The sequence below is a fragment of the Pipra filicauda genome, unplaced genomic scaffold (genome assembly GCF_003945595.2).
Source record: "Pipra filicauda isolate LSUMZ 115617 unplaced genomic scaffold, ASM394559v2 scaffold874_size61936_pilon, whole genome shotgun sequence".
NCBI lineage: Eukaryota > Metazoa > Chordata > Aves > Passeriformes > Pipridae > Pipra > Pipra filicauda.
Window position 1 is genome coordinate 44357 of NW_024105058.1, and position 17426 is coordinate 61782.

The window sequence follows — 17426 nt, forward strand, 5'->3', positions numbered from 1 at the left end:
GGGACACCCCGGCCGTGTCCTGCTGCCGTGACACGTCACGACAGGGCCCCAGCAGGATCCCCGGGCTGGGCAGGGACCCCCACGCAGGGCCCCCCAGGATGCTCCAAACACCCAACAGCGCAGTGGGAAGTGATGCCAGAGGACGGGAGCGATGCCAGGGGCTGGGAACAGCCCCATGCCAGGAGAGAGCCAGGGGCTCAGCCGCCCCCTCCCTGCCCTGAGCTGAGTCCCACAGCCCCCCCACTCCCCAAAATCCCTCTGGGGGCAGCTGCCCTTCCCTTTTCCAAGCTCCCAAATAAAGCCGGAGCACCAGAGGGAGTGGATGTGTTTGGGACACACACGTGGTGGGTGATTCCTGATGGGGTGACCCCACTCTGGGGGTGCTGCTCCTGCTCCAGCCCTGCTCCCACCCATCCCAGCCCTCCCCGCACTCCTCACATCGCCAGGGATCCCCTCCTTGGCACAGCTGGGGGTTACTGGTCTGTGCTGGGCTCCAGTGGCTGGATACAGGGGCCTGGCTGTATCCCATGGGAGCGCTGGGTTCCTTCTCCATGGGGTGGGCCTGATTCCGGTGGGCCGGATCCCACCATGCCCAGGTGCCCTCCAGAGGGACAGCAACCCCCAGGACGGGCAGAAGTGGCAGCCCCCCCATCCCCGGCTGCCGTGGAGCTGCGCCTGAAGCTGCTGTGGAGGTGTTCCCCCGTCACGGTGTTTCCCATCCTGGTGTTCACCATCCCAGTGCTCCCCATCCCGGTGCTCCCGATCCTGGACCCCTGAGGGGTCCCTCAGGCATGATGGGGGATTCCCTGAAGGATGACAGTTCAGGGAGACAGGGGGTTCCCCCAGGAATGCTGGTCCCAGGGGAGATGGGATCCCCCCAGCGATCCCGGCCCTGGAGGTCCCCAGGGGTGCCCGTTCGGGGGGTGGGGGTTGGGGTGGGGGTCCGGGGGAGACCACTGGGGTCCGCCCGAGGTGCCCCCGCCCCTCGTTGTGGCCCCGCCCTCTCTCACGGTCCCGCCCCCTTGCCGTGGCCCCGCCCCCGCCCCTTGGCAGTCGCTCCTCCGGGCCGGCAGGGGGCGCCCGCTCCCGCGCGGAGGCGCTCTGGGCGGGAAGGGGCGCCCCCTGTGGGCCCGGCGGGCGGCGCGGGCGCGGGGCCGGGGCGGCGGAGCGGGCGCGGCCATGTCCCGGCGGGGGGCGGGCAAGCAGGTCGGGGAGCGCGGGGCCACCGGGCACGGGGCACGGGGGAGAGCGCACAGAGCGGCTGGGTCAGGGGGCCGCGGGGGTCCCACGGGGGAGGGGGGCGGGGGGCCCGGGGGGGCCCTCAGGGCTCTGGGGCTGGGGGAGGTGGGAAGGGGGGGATCCCTGAGGGGGGGACAGTTCAGGGGGTTCCCTCAGGGGTGCTGGTTCAGGGGGAAGGAGAGCTGGGGGACCCCTCGGGGGGGCTGGTCATGGGGGTCCTTAAGGGGTGACAGTTCATGGGGACAGGGGGGTCCCCCAGGGGTGCTGGGGGTCCCTCAAGGCTGCCAGTGCGAGGGTCTGGGGGTCTCCTTTGGGTCCTGGGGAAGGTGGGGATGGGGTTGCTCCCCTGGGGGTGCTGGTTCGGGGTCCGGGGGTCTCCTCTGGGTCCTGGGGAAGGCGGGGATGAGGTTGCTCCCCTGGGGGTGACAGGCATGCTCTGGCAGATCCCTGCGGGATGGGGGTCTGGGGGAACTCCTCGGGGCTGCCGGGGGGTCCTGACCCCTGAAGCCCCCTCCCTGTCCGGCCCAGGTGTCGAGCTCCCCGCGGCGGAGGGCTGTGCCGGGCGCGGAGCTGCAGGAGCTGCGGAGCCGCACGGAACGCGCCGAGCGGCGGCTCCTGGCCTGCGAGACCCTGGTGGGGGAGCTGGGCAGCGGCCTGGCCAGCCTGGGCACCGTCCTGCAGGGCTACGGGGAGCTGCAGCAGCGCCTGCTCAACCTGGAGAACCTCCTCAAGAACAGGAACTTCTGGCTCCTGCGCCTGCCCCCCAGCTCCCGCGGGGAGATCCCCAAGGTAACGGTGTCCGGGGCTCCCCGGGGTGAGGGGCTGAGCTCCTGCGTGTCCGGGGGCTGTGGAGCCACGTGGGTTCCCTGTGCTTCCAGGTGCCGCTGACCTTCGATGACATCTCGGTGTACTTCAACGAGCTGGAGTGGGAGAGGCTGGAGCGCTGGCAGAAGGACCTGTACAGGGCCGTGATGAGGGGCAACTACGAGACACTGGTGTCCCTGGGTAAGGCTCAGGGAGCTGTGGAATGTCCCGAGCTGGGAAGGACCCACAAGGATCACGGGTCCAACCCCTGGCCCTGCACAGCCCCAACAATCCCACCCCGTCCCTGAGAGCGTTATCCAAACGCTCCCTGAGCTGTGTGCCCACTGCCCTGGAGAGCTGTTCCAGGGCCCAACCACCCCTCTGCGGGAAGAACCTTTTCCTGATATCCAGCCTAAGCCTCCCCTGGCACAGCTCCAGCCATTCCCTTGGGTCCCCAGTGGCAGAACCACTCCTGGGCTGCCAGACCCCCCCGTTTCCCACCCTCCTGCCTGTGAGCTAGGAGCAGCATCCACAGAGAATTCTTGGAGTAAATAATAATAATAATAATGCAAAATAATTTCTTAGAAAGAAATATCTGTGTGAAACGCTTTTCTTCCTGGCTATGGAAGTGGATTCCAGAGTTGGGGAACCATCATCATGCAGTGCCAGGGCAAGGGGGAATGGCTTCCCACTGCCAGAGGGCAGGGAAAGTTGGGATATTGGAAAGGAATTCTTCCCTGTGAGGGTGGGGAGGCCCTGGCACAGGTTGCCCAGAGAAGCTGTGGCTGCCCCTGGATCCCTGGAAGTGTCCCAGGCCAGGCTGGACAGGGCTTGGAGCAACCTGGGATAGTGGAAGGTGTCCCTGCCTTCCACCAGAGGGAAATGTTCCAGCCAAAGCTTTTCCCTCTCCTTTGGAATTTTAGTTCATGCTCTGTTGGTTGAGATCTTTTTCCTGGGTGGATCCTGCCACGGAGCCAAGGAAGTGGCTCCACTGCCATGGATGGAGCAGGGATGGGGGTTTTGTGTCTCTGCCAGGGCTGGGGAGAGGGGAGAAGGATCCTTTTGGGAATCTGCCAGGATGAAGGTGCAGCAGCTCCCAATAACCCCATCCTCTGCTCCATGAACAGACTATGCCATGTCCAAGCCCGACATCCTTTCCTGGATCGAGAGGGATGAAGAGCTCGGTGACAAAGAGGATCAGGAGCCCCCATGGACACGGGCTGGGGACAGACAGGAGCCCCCACAGGCACCAGAAGAGATGGACCGGGCAGAGGAGTCTCTGGGAGCTGAAATGCCCATGGAAGCTGGCCCAGGTGGGTGCCAGGAGGACGTGGCTGTTCCTGGAGATCTCCCAGGGTTTGCTGACCCCGTGGATCAAACTGCCCTGGAGCACCGGGAACCTTCATTCCAAGGGGGATGTTTGTGCTGTGTCAGATGGATCCCATGGAGAAAAGCAGGCAAAGCCTGCAGGAGGGGCTGGGATGGGGTCTGGAGCAATGTCCAGAGACATTCCTGCCTGCCACGGTGAGAGAGGAGACGTGGTGGGAAGTGAGGAACTGGGAGTGAGGTGGGAAGAGGAGACTGGAGCTGCTCTGCTTGTCCTGCTCCGCTGCCAGGGGTGGGGCAGGGAGGAGGTGTTTGTGTGTCCGTCGGGGCTGGGGACAGGGGACAAGGGTCACTTTTGGAATTTGGCAGGATAAAGGTGCAGCCAAACCCTAACAAACCCCCCTTCCTCTGCCCCAGGAGTGGACAGTGCTGTGTCCAAGCCCAGTGGCCCATCCCGGATCGAGAGGGATGAAGAGCTCCCTGACAAAGAGGGTCAGGAGCCCCCACAGACACACATTGGGAACAGCCAGAAACACCCCCAGGCACAGACTGGGGACAGACAGAAACACCCTCAGACACACATTGGGAACAGCCAGAATCACCCCCAGGCACAAACTGGGAACAGCCAGAAACACCCACAGGCACACACTGGGAACAACCAGAAACACCCTCAGACACACACTGGGGACAGCCAGAAACATCCACAGACACACACTGGGGACAGACAGAAACATCCTCAGACACACACTGGGGACAGACAGAAACACCCCCAGGCACAGACTGGGGACAGCCCAAAGCCTCCCCAGACACGCTCTGGGGACAGACAGAAACGCCCCCGGACACAGACGGGGGACAGACAGAAACACCCCCAGACAGGTGTCCCCAACAATCAGAAGCCCCCACAGACACCAGAAGAGATGGAGCAGCAGGAAGAGGCTTTGGGAGAAGGTCCTGTCCCCATGGAAGGGGGGCCAGGTGAGTCCCAGGGGTGCCAGGGGGGAGTGTTTCTCTGGCAGTGCCCGTGGCAGAGGGCACAGCTGCTCCTGATGCTCAGAGGAGCATCACCAGGGAGGAGTGGGAGCCTTGGGTCACTGGCACGGGCCAATGGAAGGGGGTTGAGGGCCTGGACATGGGAATACAGCCTGTGGAGATGGTGGGATGAGGCTGCTCTGTGGAGGTGATGGCACATGGCACCTTGGTGTCCTTCTCCCAGCCCTCCCTCTGCTTTTGGTCCATGTGTGGCTTCGCTCCAGTTCCTCCCAACACCTCACAGGCTTTCCTTAGAATCCATGAGGTTGGAAAAGCCCTCTAAGACCATCAACTTCCTCCATCCCCCAGCACTGCCAAGGCCACCACTGCCCATGTCCCCAAGTGCCACATCCACAGGCTTTGAAACCCCTCCAGGGATGGGGACTCCACCCCTGCCCTGGGCAGCTGTGCCAGGGCTGGGCAGCCCTTCCCAGGAGGAATTTTCACAATATCTAATCCATGTCCTGGCTCTTGAGCCACAGCTCTCTCCGGCTTTTCCACACACTCCCAGCAATCTCCAGTTCCTCACACCAGAGCGGGGAGCTCTCCATGGGTCTTTCAAATCCCTTTTCCCTGCAAACAGAACTCCCCATCCTGGTGGTGAACGTCATGTCCCTGGGGGGCCATCGGCCAGGGATGGAGACAGAGGAGGATCCGGAGGATCCCGCGGATCCCGACACAGGTGAGTCACTCTGTGCTGGGGACAGGGGGGCTGGCGGACAGGAGGCAGCTCCCAGAGCTCTGATGGGCTGGAAATGGGGAGGGAGAAGGACAACCATCAGGAGATGGGCCACCACTGACCCACGTCCCCAAGTGCCACATCCACAGGGCTTTGAAATCCCTCCAGGGATGGGACTCCACCCCTGCCCTGGGCAGCTGTGCCGGGGCTGGACAGCCCTTTCCAGGAGGAATTTTCCCAGTATCCAACCTGACCCTCCCCTGGCACAGCCTGAGGCCGTTCCCTCTCCTCCTGTCCCTTGTTCCCTGGGAGCAGAGCCCGACCCCCCCCGCTCCCCCCTCCTGTCAGGGGGTTGCAGAGCCAGAAGGTCCCCCCTGAGCCTCCTTTTCTCCAGGCTGAGCCCCCCCAGCTCCCTCAGCTGCTCCTGCTGCTCCAGCCCCTTCCCAGTTCCCTTCCCTTCCCTGCACACGCTCCAGCCCCTCCATGTCTTTATTGTCCTGAGGGGCCCAAACTGCCCCCAGCCCTGGAGATGCCTCAGCAGTGCCAGCACAGGGACAGGCACTGCCCTGGGTCTGTGTCACACCAGTGTCCCTCTGTTCCAGAGGAAGCCTCGTTACCAGAGGATGAAATGCCGTCTGAAGGGGATTCTCCTGAGAACATGGAGGTGAAGGAAGAGGAGCCTGAGGTGCTGCCAGAGGATTCCACCCCCTGTTCTGGCTCAGAGATCCAGAAGTGCCCCAAAAACGAGCCGGTCAAAGCCAAGAACAAGAAGAAGCCGAACCGGTGCGAGACCAGCAGCCTCCTGATGGGGAACTGCCGGCGCGGGTACGTGCGGGAATGGTGCCATCCCTGCACGGAGTGCGGGAAGCGCTTCCGCCTCAAGATCAACCTCATCATCCACCAGCGCAGCCATGCCAAGGAAGGGCCCTACGAGTGCCCCGTGTGCGAGATCGGCTTCACCGACAAGCGGCACCTGGACCTGCACCGGAGCGTCCACGTCAAGGACAGGGCCGTCGGAGCCAAGGTCTGGGGGAACGTGCACCCGGAGCTGCGCGTCCGCCCGCGGAGGGACCTCTGCGGCGGCAGCCCCGGGCTGGGCAACGGCATCCACGCCGGGGGGGCCTTGCTGGGCCAGCCCAAGGAGGAGCCGGACGGAGGGGGCGGGTCCGGCGCCAGGATCGCGCAGCCCCCGAATCCCAAGCTGAAGTGCATCTACTGCAAGAAGGTGCTGTCCTGCCCCATGTCGCTCCGGCGGCACCTCCGCACCCACGCGCGGGAGCGGCCCCACTGCTGCAGCTCCTGCAACAAGTGCTTCACCCGCCACACCCACCTCCTGCGCCACGAGAAGATCCATGAGCGAGCCCGGCACGCCGCCGCCATCCCGGCATCCCAGCATCCCGCGGCTCCTGCGGCCCAGAGGAACCTTTCCAAGGGGAACACGAGCCCCAAGCCAACAAAAGCAGGTCCACCCAACGTGCTCCTGTTGGGAGCGACACAGCTGGAGCTCCCGGACAAGGGCTGCCCCCTTCCCAACCGCGTCGGGAGAGCCGCACGGCCCGTGGTCCGGCTGGGAACGAGGGCGGCACTGGCAGGGGTGATGGAGAAATGACCACGGGGCAGATCCGAACTGTGTGTGGCCCTGGAGAGAAGCTGTGAGTGTTGGGTTTGCGTGTGGTGGGGCACCAGGGTTGGGAATCTGCTGCGTTTTAGGAGCTTCCCGGAGTTGTAGAAAGAATGGGAAGCATGGGGACCACTACAGAGAGCAAATTGCAGGAGCCTCCAGCAATCCAAAATGCTTCACCATTCCACTGACTCTTGTGCCCGTTGGCTGATTGCTTGGAATTTTGCCAAGCTGACATGCCTGGGAGATGACCAGGTCAAACAGCAGCTGAGCTCTCCCATTCCTTGACACTGGAACTGACCCCTCGCCTTGGGAACACAACTGAAGAGGACAGGGAGAAGGGAATGGAGTGGCAGCATTCCCAAGGAGCCCTTTGCTCCACTGACCAAGCTTCCTGACCAAGACGCCGGATGAAGGGAAACCCCACCATGTCTCGGCCACACTTGTCACACCCCATCCTAGGGAGGAGATCCACCAACCCCTGCAGTGGGTCGGGAATGCTGGAGCTTTGCACTGGAAAATCCATAGAACAAATCAAACCCCACTGTTCTGATCTTGCATATTCCAGGGGTCCTGGCCACTCCATCAGGGAGTCCACAGTCACTCTTCGGACCATCCTGCATGGATGCAGCCATTTTGGGAATACTTGATGGGTCAGCCAGCCGTGTGCTGCCCAGCAGTACCTGATCCTCATGGATCCGCCATGGCAGCCACCGGCTCCCGCTCTCCCAACCACAGCTCATCTCCTTGTGCCCCAAATCCCACTGTAACGAATCCTACAGGAAACCAGTTCTGCAGCTACCTCAGCCGGAGGGGAGGGAGACCTGCCCGGAGGCAGCCGGTGAAGGCCAGGCCTGGCACCGCTCTGGCATCCCTGGAGCCACCGGAACTGTGTCCGTGGCCAGAGCCCCACGCACTGTTGGTGCACAGGGAACACGTCCCTCCCGGTGCCATCGCCACGCGGACCCAACAGAGAAGCTGTTGGGACTCTTGAATTTAGTTTTCCAGGTTTTTCTTTTTGTTTTCCTTGAGTTGTTTAATGTAGTTACTTGACATCCTAAAGTTTCTGTCCCTCTCCAAGCGGTGAGGCCGGGACCCGATTGGCTTTTCCCATCTTTCATTCCCGGTCATTCCCAAGGTGCGATGGCGCTGCTGTGGGAAGCTTTGGGAACTGTGCCACATCCAGGTGTGCCCCTCAGCTGCCTCCCTGCCCCCTGGGAGGACAGCGGTGCCCAAGCTGCTCCATGGGGACACACACCATGTCCCACAGCTCCTCCAGGCCAGCGTGTCACAGTTCCTGCCCCTGGGATTGCGTCTGGGAAGCAGGAGGGGTGACAATGGCAGATGGGTCACTCCGTGTTCCCGACGGGATACGGGGGCGGGTGCTGCCTTATGGATTGCATATGGATTACCATATGGATTACTATGGATCTGGCAGTGAGCCAGTGGCTGGTTATCCTGCGGGGGTAGAGATCCCAGGGGATCCCATGACTGAGCTGGTGGTGCCAGCGGGTGATTTCCCCCCTGGCCAGCAGAGGTGCCGGCCCCTCCTCGGGCCAGCAGCCCCAACCAGGCATTTCTAAAGCTGTTTTGACCAGGACCAGCGTTTCCTATGACATTCCCAATCCCTTTCTCAGGATGTGGAATTAATAAAGTATTTGCCTCTATGTCTGGCTGTTTTGGGGGCTGTGCCAGTGCCCATGGGAATGGCTGGGGCTGGAGGAACTGGGATCAGCCAGGACAGCTCTGACCAGGGTGGGGGGGTTTTGGAATCACTGCTGGCAGCCCCATCCCTATGGAGCCCCTGGGACCCCAGGCAGGAAGGACGAAGCCTCCACAGGCAGAAGGATGAGCGGCCGAGGGGAGCAGGGAAGGGCAGGGGATGGAGCGGCCCTGGCTGCCATGGGCAGGGGGATGCCATGGGCAGGGGGCAGTCCCTCAGCACTGCCAGGGAGTCCTGTGGTGCCCAGATCCTACAGAGGATTCTGTGGGGGATTCTTGTGGGACCATTCCAAATTCCCATCAGGCAGCTACACATTCCTGCCCCCCTCCCCCCAAGGAAGGTGGTGACCCCCATCCCTCTGACCTCCCAAGCCCACCCCAAGCCCACCCCCTGGAGCACAACAGGAGACCACGAGTCTTTTATCCAAGTCTCTTCCTGGTTCATCCACTGATTCCAACCGCAGCCCAGCCCCCCGCAGTGTATCCCGGCCACTGACAAGCCCTGGGCCACCAACCACCCTGGGGACACTGACCACTCCCAGATCATCAACCACTCCCAGGCCACCTCTGTCCAGGCTGGCAGTGTTCAAACAACCCTGAATTCCACCATTCCCCGAGACCCAACACAGCCACTCCTCCCCTGAATCCACGGGGCAGCGGCACCACCTGGCTCGGTTCCAGCCACTGACCCTCCTCTGCTGCCTCGTGACCAGTCCCTGGGGGCCTTTCCCTGCCCACGCAGCACATCCTTCCTCCTCCTCCTCCTGGAGCCCCCGGCAGTGCCACACGTCCCTGGGCGATGTGACCCCAGCTGCCTTCCCTCCTCCAGCCCTCCGGCTACCGACTGTCCTGGCCCAGAGCCTCGCAGGGCTCCAGCTCCCGCTTGTGTCCCGGCAAGCTGCCGGCCGGGGAGCCGGCCACGGCGTGCACCTTCTGGTGGTGGTTCAGCGACTGCCGGTGCCGGAAGCTCTTGGTGCAGCCGTGGCACTGGAAGGGCCGTTGCTGGGTGTGCCGGCGCTGGTGCTCCTCCAGCGACGCTTTCTGGGGGAAGCTCTCGGCACACTCGATGCAGCGGTAGAGCCGCTCCCCGGCGGCGCTGGCCCGCGCCGGCCGGCCCGGCCACGCGCCCCGCGGCGGCCCGTGGATGCGCTGGTGCTTCTGCAGGTGGTGCTTCTGCACGAAGCCCTGCCCGCAGGAGGGGCAGCGGTACGGCCGCTCCCCGGTGTGGATCCGGTAGTGCTTGTTGAGGTTGGACTTCTCGTTGAAGCTCTTGCCGCAGTCCGGGCACTGGAAGGGCCTCTCGCCCGTGTGCAGGCGCTGGTGCCGCAGCAGCGCCGCGTGGTGCGCCAGGCTCTTCCCGCAGGACGAGCAGATGAAGGAGCCGTTGCTCTTCCTCTGCTGCCGCGCCAGGAGGTTGCGAGTCAGCCGGACGCTCTTCCAGCCCGGCGGGAGCGCCCTGGGATCATCCCCGGCGGCGCAGGGATCGTGCTGCTCCCAGCCGGGCTGCGGCGAGGCCCCCTCGGCGCCAGGGTCTTCTCCCAGCGGCATTCCCTGGGGAAGGGCGAAGGGCTGCTCCGTCCCTGCGCCCAGCACGTGCTCCATGGGGAAGGGCAGCCCCGGGGCAGGGTGAGCCTCCACCGGCACCACCACCGGCTTGAACTCCCCCAGGGAGAACTCCCCCAGTCCTGCCCCGGCCGCCTTCGGCCCAGCCACGCCGTGGCTGTCCCAGGGAACCGGCTGCTCCTGGCTCAGGGCACCCTCCTCGTCCAGCCTCTCCGCAGGGGCCGTGGGCAGAGCCAGGAGCTCGGCCCCGTCCTCCGGCGGCTGCTGCTCTTCCTTCTTGATCACGATCATCTCACCTGCAGAGACACAGCAGTTCATGCCCGGGAAGGGAAGTTCTCCCATGCCCACAGCTCCAGAGCGGGAGCAGGAGCGGAGCTTCCCCACCACCTGTTGGTGAGCAAACCGGCAAAGAACAAAAGGAAGGTTTTACTGGGAAGAGGGGGACTTCAGGGCAGCTTGTTGGACCTCAGAGACATGGAATCATGGAATAACTGAAGTTATAAAGCCCTCTAAGATCACCAGATCCAATCATTAACCAAGCACTGCCAATGCCACCACTAACTCATGTCCCCAAGTGTCACATCCACACGGCTTTAAATCTCTCCAGGAATGGGGACTCCACCACTGCCCTGGACGTGCTGGACACAATGGACACAATGGACTGACAATACAATCCTCACAAAGAGTCCAAACTAGAGGGAAAATGAAGGCAAAGCTGAGCTGCAGAGTCCTCCATCCTGGAAGGAACTTTGTCAGGAATGGTAGAGTTTAAGTGGGTGAATCCAGGGAAAAGGATCAAAGAAAAACCTCCCCGGAGCAGGAGGGAGAATCCACCCACAGGCACCCAGTCCCAGAGCTGCTCTCTCTGAGCCTTGCTTCCCATTTTCCATCCTGACAGACCCCATCCAGTCCAAGTGGGTCCTTGGTGCCCACCCTCAGCACCCACCACTGTCACTCACCGTCACCAAGCTGTCCCATCACCGCTCCCTTCTCTGGCAGCTCAGGGATCCCGGGATCCTCCCTGTCCTCATCCGGTGGCAGCAGCGTGGATTTGGAATCGGCATCTCCAGGCCCTGGGAAGGAGGGAGTGATGGGATGAACACTGATGGTGAGGCTCAGCCAAAGGGGAGTCCTGGGCTCTCAGGATGATCCAATCACACAGGACAGAGTCAGTCAAACCAGGCACGGGATTTCCCAGGAAGTGTCTGTCCAACACTCTGCCTCTAAAATTTTAGCCCAAAATTAATCAGAGCTAAAATTTAGGACTCTCTGCAGCAAATCCCTGCCTGGTGGTCCATGTATGGCCCATATCCCAGAAAAAAAATGGTGCAGGAACACCGGCTTCAGGACAAGTTACCTGGAATCCCCCCACATTCCACATGGGGAGGGCTCGGGAGCTGGATCAGCCCAGGGATGATGATGCCTCTGACATGATCTGACTGATCCTCCCCGAGAGGGACCGTGGCCTCATAATTCCCCTTCACAGCAATCCCGTGGAGCTCCTGGTTGTCCGTGTTCCCCCATTCCTGCTCGGGCAGAACGGCCGCCTCACCCTCGCCCACCGCTGGCACCTGGAAGCACGGGAGGCTCCACCACAGGGATCCCAACCTCATCCCCCTCCAAGCCCCACCGGTGCTCCAGGAGAGCCTGGCAGGGTCCGGAGCTCCTACAGACGGAGCTGTGTCATGAGGGACATTCCCCAACATCCCAGTGAGGCTCAGGTGTTTCCCCTCAGACCAGTCACCGTGGGCTCATTCCCATCCCCATTCCCCTTCCCCATCCCTGTCACCATGAACTCATCTCTATTCCCATTCGCTCGGGCTCATCTCCATTCCCCTTCCCCATCCCTGTCACCATGAACTCATCTCTATTCCCATTCCCTCGGGCTCATCTCCATTCCCCTTCCCCATCCCTGTCACCATGAACTCATCTCTATTCCCATTCCCGTTCCCCAGAGCTTGCCCCTGTCACTGTCAGTCTGCCCCTGTTCCCCGGGTCCCATCCCTGTCCCCATTCCCTGGTGCTGGTCCCCATTCCCTGTGTCTCGTCCCTGTCCCCATGGGCCCGTCCCTGTCCCCATCTCCCGGGTCCCTGTTCCGTTCCCTGGGGTTGGTCCCCATTCCCTGGGTCCTGTCCCTGTCCCCATTCCCTGTGACCCGTCCCTGTCCCCATCTCCCGGGTCCCTGTCCCCGTTCCCTGGGGCAGGTTCCCACTCCCCGGATCCCATCCCTGTCCCCGTGGGCCAGTCCCTCTCACGGCGCGGGCCCTTCCCGGTTCCCCGGGGCGCATTCCCGTGGCGGTCACCTGTGTCCGCTCCGGGCCGTTCCCGCTGCCGTCCCCGGCGGCGGCGGGGGCCCGGCCGGCCCCGCAGCGGCAGCGGCGGAGCTGTCTCTGCAGGCGGCGGAGGCGGCGGGCGTTGTCGCCGAGCAGCGCTGCCAGGCGGGCCCCGCCGGCCCGCACCGCCCGCTCCAGCCCCGCCACGCGCCGCTCCAGCCGCTCCAGCCGCCGCTCCGCCGCCGCCCACGGGGCCGCCATGGCCGGGGCCGCCCCGCCGCCGCCGCCGGAGCCCGGCCAGTCCTCGGGCGCCCAGTCGGGGCGGTGCCGCGGGGGCGGCGGGCGGGGCGGGGCGGCGCGGGGCGCTCCCGGTGCCCGCGGGGGTCCCGCCGGTGCCTGCGCCGGGCCCCGCCAGGCCATGGCCGCCCCTCAGCGCCGCGCGCACGCAGCGCCCCCTGCCGGCACCGCGCGGAGCCACGCCCCGGCCCCGCCCCCGCGGCCCCGCCCCCCCCGCGGCCCCGCCCCATCCCCACCTCCAGCCCCCGAACCCCCCCGTGCCAGCGACTGCCCCGCACCCGGGGCTCCTCCGGCCTCAGCACCCTCCCACTGCATCCCATGGGAGCCCCCACCGCCATTCCCAGTGCCCGCCAAGGCCTGGCCGGACCCCCCATCCCATCCCCATCTCAGACTGGGACTGCAGCTGCAGCCCCCCAGCACCAGATGACAGGGTGCTGTGCTCCATTCTCACTCGTCCCTCACCCCATCCCGTCCCACCGGGACACCCCCACTGCCATTCCTGGTGCCCCTCGCCACCAGGCCCAGCAGGACCCTCCCAGAGCCCCCCAAGGAATCCACATTCAGCATTCTGGTTTCCACAGCATCTATTGGCACTCTCCAGAACAGGGACCCACTCCTGGCATCCCACCTGCTCCATCATGGCTCGGAAACAAGGAGCCCCCCAGGTGTGGGCAGGGGGGGCTCCCTCCACCCCGGGGGCAGGAGAGTCGGAGAGGTTGCAGAGGTAGAGGGGAGGAGAGTAGAAGGCCCACAGCAGCTTCCCATCCCCAGAAGGTCACTTCAAGGTCCAGTAGTGACCTCCCAGTCCCAGGAGGTCACTTTGAGGTTCAGCAGTGGCATCCCATTCCCGGTAGGACACGTCAAGTTCCAACAGCAGCTTCCCATCCTTGGGAGGACACTTCAAAGTCTAGCAGCAGCTTCCTGTGCCCAGGAGGACACCTCAAAGTCCATAAGCAGCTTCCCATCTCTGGGAGGTCACTTCAAGGTCCATCAGCAGCATCTCATTCCTGGAAGGTCACCTCGAGGTCTATCAGCAGCATTCTTGAAAGGACACTTCAAAGTCCATCAGCAACATTACATCCCTGAGAGGACACCTCCAGGTCCCACAGCAGCTTCCCATCCCTGAGAGTACACCCTGAGGTCCAAGAGCAGCCCCCCACTCCCGGAAGGACCCCTCAAGGTCCAGCAGCAGCACAGCATCCCTTGGAGGTCACACCCTGGCTTCCCACTCCGTCTCCTGGCACGGTTCCCGCCGGGATGGGCACCGGGTCGGCGCGGGGGAGCGGCCGGTTCTGCCGCATGTGGGTCCTGCGGTGCACCTTGAGGTGGTAGAACCTCTTGAAGGTCTTCTGGCAGATCCCGCACTGGTGGGGCCGGACACCGGTGTGTGCCCAGTGCTGCCGGACGAAGTCGGAGATGCAGGTGAAGCTCCAGTTGCAGCAGGGGCACAGGATGAGGTGGCGGCCGGAGTGCTGGCGCTGGTGCACCGTCAGGAAGCTCTGGCTGGAGAAGTTCTCCAGGCACTCGCTGCACGTGTACAGCATTTTCCCAGGGGACAGCGGGCACCTGGCAGGGCTGGGCTTCTCCCACACCGTGCCATGGTCCCTGCTCAGGGCTTGGGGCTGGGAGGCCGGGCACGGTGTCTGACTGGGACACACCTCTGGCTGATTCGGGGGTTGGTAGATCCCACTGGCTGCCCAGGTTTGGGGCTGGGACGTTGGCCAGGGTGTGTGGCTGGGACATGCCTCCGACTTTGAGGCCTGGAAGGTCCCGTTGGCCACCCAGGCTTGGGGCTGGGATGGTGGGCACGGTGTCTGATTGGGACACACCTCCAGCTCCAAGGGCTGGCACAGCCCGTTGGCTGCCCAGGTTTGGGGCTGGGATGTTGGGCACAGCACCTGGTTCGGACGCGCCTCCGGCGCTGAGGGGTGGCAGGTCCCGTTGGCTGCCCAGGTTTGGGGCTGGGACGTTGGGCACGGTGTCCAGCTGGGACACTCCTCTGGCTTTGGGCCCTGGCAGGTCCCACTGGCCACACACATTTGGGGCTGGGATGTCGGGCACAGCACCTGGCTGGGACACACCCCTGGCTCCGAGGGCTGGCTGGTCCCGTAGGGCACCAAGGCCTGGGGCTGGGATGTCGGGCACGGCACCTGCCTGGGACACACCTGAGCATCCGGGGGCTGGCATGTCCCATTGGCCACCTGTGTTTGGGGCTGGGAGGTCAGACACGGGGTCCGGCTGGGACGTGGCTCCGGCTCCGAGGGCTGGCACATCCCGCTGGCCGCCCAGGCCCGGAGGTGCCGCCTGATTTTCTTCTTGGACATGAACTTGCGGTCGCAGTGCACACAGATGTAGGGCACCGAGTTGCTGTGGCTGCGCTGGTGGATCAGGAAGTTGATCTTCAGCAGGAAGCGTTTGCTGCAGATGGGGCAGGAGTAGAATTCCCGGGTGGCATTTCGCTGGCAGCCCGCCGGCCGGCCCACGCAGGAGCCCTTCTCCGGCTTTTCTGGGCCAGAATCTACCTTTCCTGGTCCTTTGGGAACGTCAGCCGCTGGACCTTGGCCAACATTCCCTGAATCTTTCACATCCTCCTGTTTCAGACCCTTCTCCTCTTCCGGACCCTCTGAGGATGTTCCAGGCACTACTGGCTTCTCCACAGTGACCTCCTCCCGTGGCACCTCCATTGGGATCCCCACCTCGGTGTCTGCTGGGAATTTTTCACAGCCCAAACATCACTTTTCCACACGGTTTTGAGGCATGAACAGCAAAAAGCTTTGCTCCCGCCCTCCCTCACTTCCCAACCCATTCCCAGCCAGCAGCCAGCACAAATCCCAGCCCTGCTCTCCTCTTCCAGCTCAATCCCTGCACTGTGCAAAAGCCAGGAACAGCCATAGCTCACCCCTGCAGATAACCCAGGGGTCGTTTGAGGTGGCAAACACCACCCAGGTAGGACAAGGAAGTCCAAAGCCACAAAAGGGCTTGTCCAGGCAGGCCGTGCCCCATCCCAAAGGGTTTCAAGGCTGGCAACAGGATTTGCTGCCAGAGCCCTTTCCTGGAAGCCCCAGGCCTGAAGAGAGTCCCAAGGAGGGATAAAGGTTCTGCCCCAGTACCTGCTGCAGTGGGAGGTGATGGAGACTGGTTCTGATCCACTGCTTCCCAACAGCAGGCAGAGAGCAGATGGGAAGGGGCCGGGGATGGCTGGCTGAGATCCCCTGGGACAGCAGCTTCCAGAGGGATGGGGGCTGTGAGGGCAGGAGGAGCAATGAAGGTGGGTAAGAAACAGCTGGGCAGGGGTCCAGGACCCCTCGCAGCAGCAGTGGGGTTTGCCAGGCACTCACGTGTGCTGCAGTTCTCCGGGACTGCTGGGCTCCCACTTTCCTCTGCCGGCTTCCCACTTTCCTCTGATGGGTTCCCACCTTCCTCTGATGGGTTCTCACCTTCCTCTGCCAAGTTTCCACTTTCCTCTACCAAGTTCCCGCTTTCCTCCACCAGGTTCCCGCTCTCCTCTGGCTCCCTGCAGCTCCCCTCACCAGGCTCTGTTGTCTTTGCCCCCAGCATCCCATCAGCTCTGGAGCAGCTCGGGCAGGCCGGCTCTGTGGAGGACAAGGACACTTGGATTCCCCAGGAGTCAGTGGGGAGTTCTGATGAGCCAGCACAGGATCCCATCCCACAGGCTGTCAGATCCCTCACATGCAGCTGCTGCTGGGGCAGGGGGGTTCCAAGCTATCCATGTGTCCCAGTGTGTGTTCCCCGTGACCTCTCCCAGCACAGGCTGTCACAGCCATCACAGGACACCTCCCCATCCCTGGGAGTGTCCAAGGCCAGGTTGGACGGGGCTTGGAGCAACCTGGTCTATGGAAAGTGTCCCAGCCCATGGCATGGTGTTGGAACAAGATGAGCTTTAAGGTCTCTTCCAACCCAAACCAGGCTGGGATTCTGGGATTCTGAGTCCCTGGGGCTGAGGGCAGGGACAACCATGGTCCTGGTGAGCAGCCAGGAGCTTCTGGCATGGAAAAACCCCAGTGTCACACACCTGCAGCCGGCTCTGGGGACACATCCGCTGCCTCTGGCTCAGACTCCGTCATCGTGCTCAGCTCTTCTCCTCTTTCCAGCCAGAGTAGCAGATGAGGCTTGGACAGGGCACAGTCTGGGCAAGAGCAGGACAGACATCAGGGACACGATGGGACAGGGACTCTGTGGGTGCCCCCCCAGCCGGGCAACACAGAGCCAGACCCAGCCCAGGAAACTTCTCCAAGTGGGACAGCGACAGGAGTTACGGACACAGACAGGAAACAGCAGGCAGAGCTCACAGAGGAATATGGAAAGCAGCCTGGGACAGCCCCCCGGGAACAACTGCAAGAAAATCCATCCTTGATCCATCCCTGCATCAGAATCCCTCATTATCCCAGAAATTTACCTCACGGATAGGAAAATACCCCAAAAAACGGGAAGGGAATTGTTGAGGCTCCTGACTGGACGTTTGATCAGGAGCACCAAGCAGTGCCCATCCCTGTGCTGGCACTGCTGAGGCACCACCTCCAATCCTGGGGGCAGTTCTGGGGTCCCCAGGTACAGGACATGGAGGGGCTGGAGCGTGTGCAGGGAAGGGAAGGGAGCTGGGAAGGGGCTGGAGCAGCAGGAGCAGCTGAGGGAGCTGGGGGGGCTCAGCCTGGAGAAAAGGAGGCTCAGGGGGGACCTTCTGGCTCTGCGACTCCCTGACAGAAGGGGGGAGCCGGGGGATGTTGGGCTCTGCTCCCAGGGAACAAGGGACAGGATGAGCAGGATGAGAGGAAACAGCCTCAGTGGGAAGTTCAAGTTGAATATTGGGAAAATTCCTTCCTGGGAAGGGCTGTCCAGCCCAGGCACAGCCTG

The 17426-nt window shown here is 63.3% G+C and overlaps 3 protein-coding genes across 4 annotated transcripts; 1 reads left to right on the top strand and 2 right to left on the bottom strand.

The window, feature by feature from the left end:
- Nucleotides 1–1165: 1165 nt before the first annotated feature.
- LOC113992639 (zinc finger protein 777-like) lies at nucleotides 1166–8365 on the top strand. The gene is made up of 7 exons (XM_027730121.2): nucleotides 1166–1206; nucleotides 1768–2028; nucleotides 2118–2244; nucleotides 3171–3356; nucleotides 3787–4344; nucleotides 4982–5080; nucleotides 5680–8365. Exons 1-7 carry the CDS (start codon nucleotides 1180–1182, stop codon nucleotides 6684–6686), a joined length of 2265 nt encoding a protein of 754 aa, XP_027585922.1. The 5' UTR covers nucleotides 1166–1179; the 3' UTR covers nucleotides 6687–8365.
- Nucleotides 8366–8836: 471 nt separating this feature from the next.
- On the bottom strand, nucleotides 8837–12677 carry LOC113992642 (zinc finger protein 74-like). The gene is made up of 4 exons (XM_039390820.1): nucleotides 12288–12677; nucleotides 11341–11554; nucleotides 10943–11056; nucleotides 8837–10279 (listed from the first exon to the last, which is right to left on the bottom strand). Exons 1-4 carry the CDS (start codon nucleotides 12675–12677, stop codon nucleotides 9258–9260), a joined length of 1740 nt encoding a protein of 579 aa, XP_039246754.1. The 3' UTR covers nucleotides 8837–9257.
- Nucleotides 12678–13120: 443 nt separating this feature from the next.
- Nucleotides 13121–17126, bottom strand: LOC120325185 (zinc finger protein 316-like). Of its 2 annotated transcripts, none has more exons than XM_039390823.1 (4): nucleotides 16588–17126; nucleotides 15893–16147; nucleotides 15665–15796; nucleotides 13121–15258 (listed from the first exon to the last, which is right to left on the bottom strand). In XM_039390823.1, the coding sequence occupies exons 1-4, from the start codon at nucleotides 16637–16639 to the stop codon at nucleotides 13730–13732; spliced, it is 1968 nt and encodes a 655-aa protein (XP_039246757.1). In that variant the 5' UTR covers nucleotides 16640–17126; the 3' UTR covers nucleotides 13121–13729. The 2 variants fall into 2 exon arrangements, with proteins under 2 accessions (XP_039246757.1, XP_039246756.1); XM_039390822.1 differs by having other exon boundaries at nucleotides 13121–15261.
- Between the last annotated feature and the right edge of the window lie 300 nt (nucleotides 17127–17426).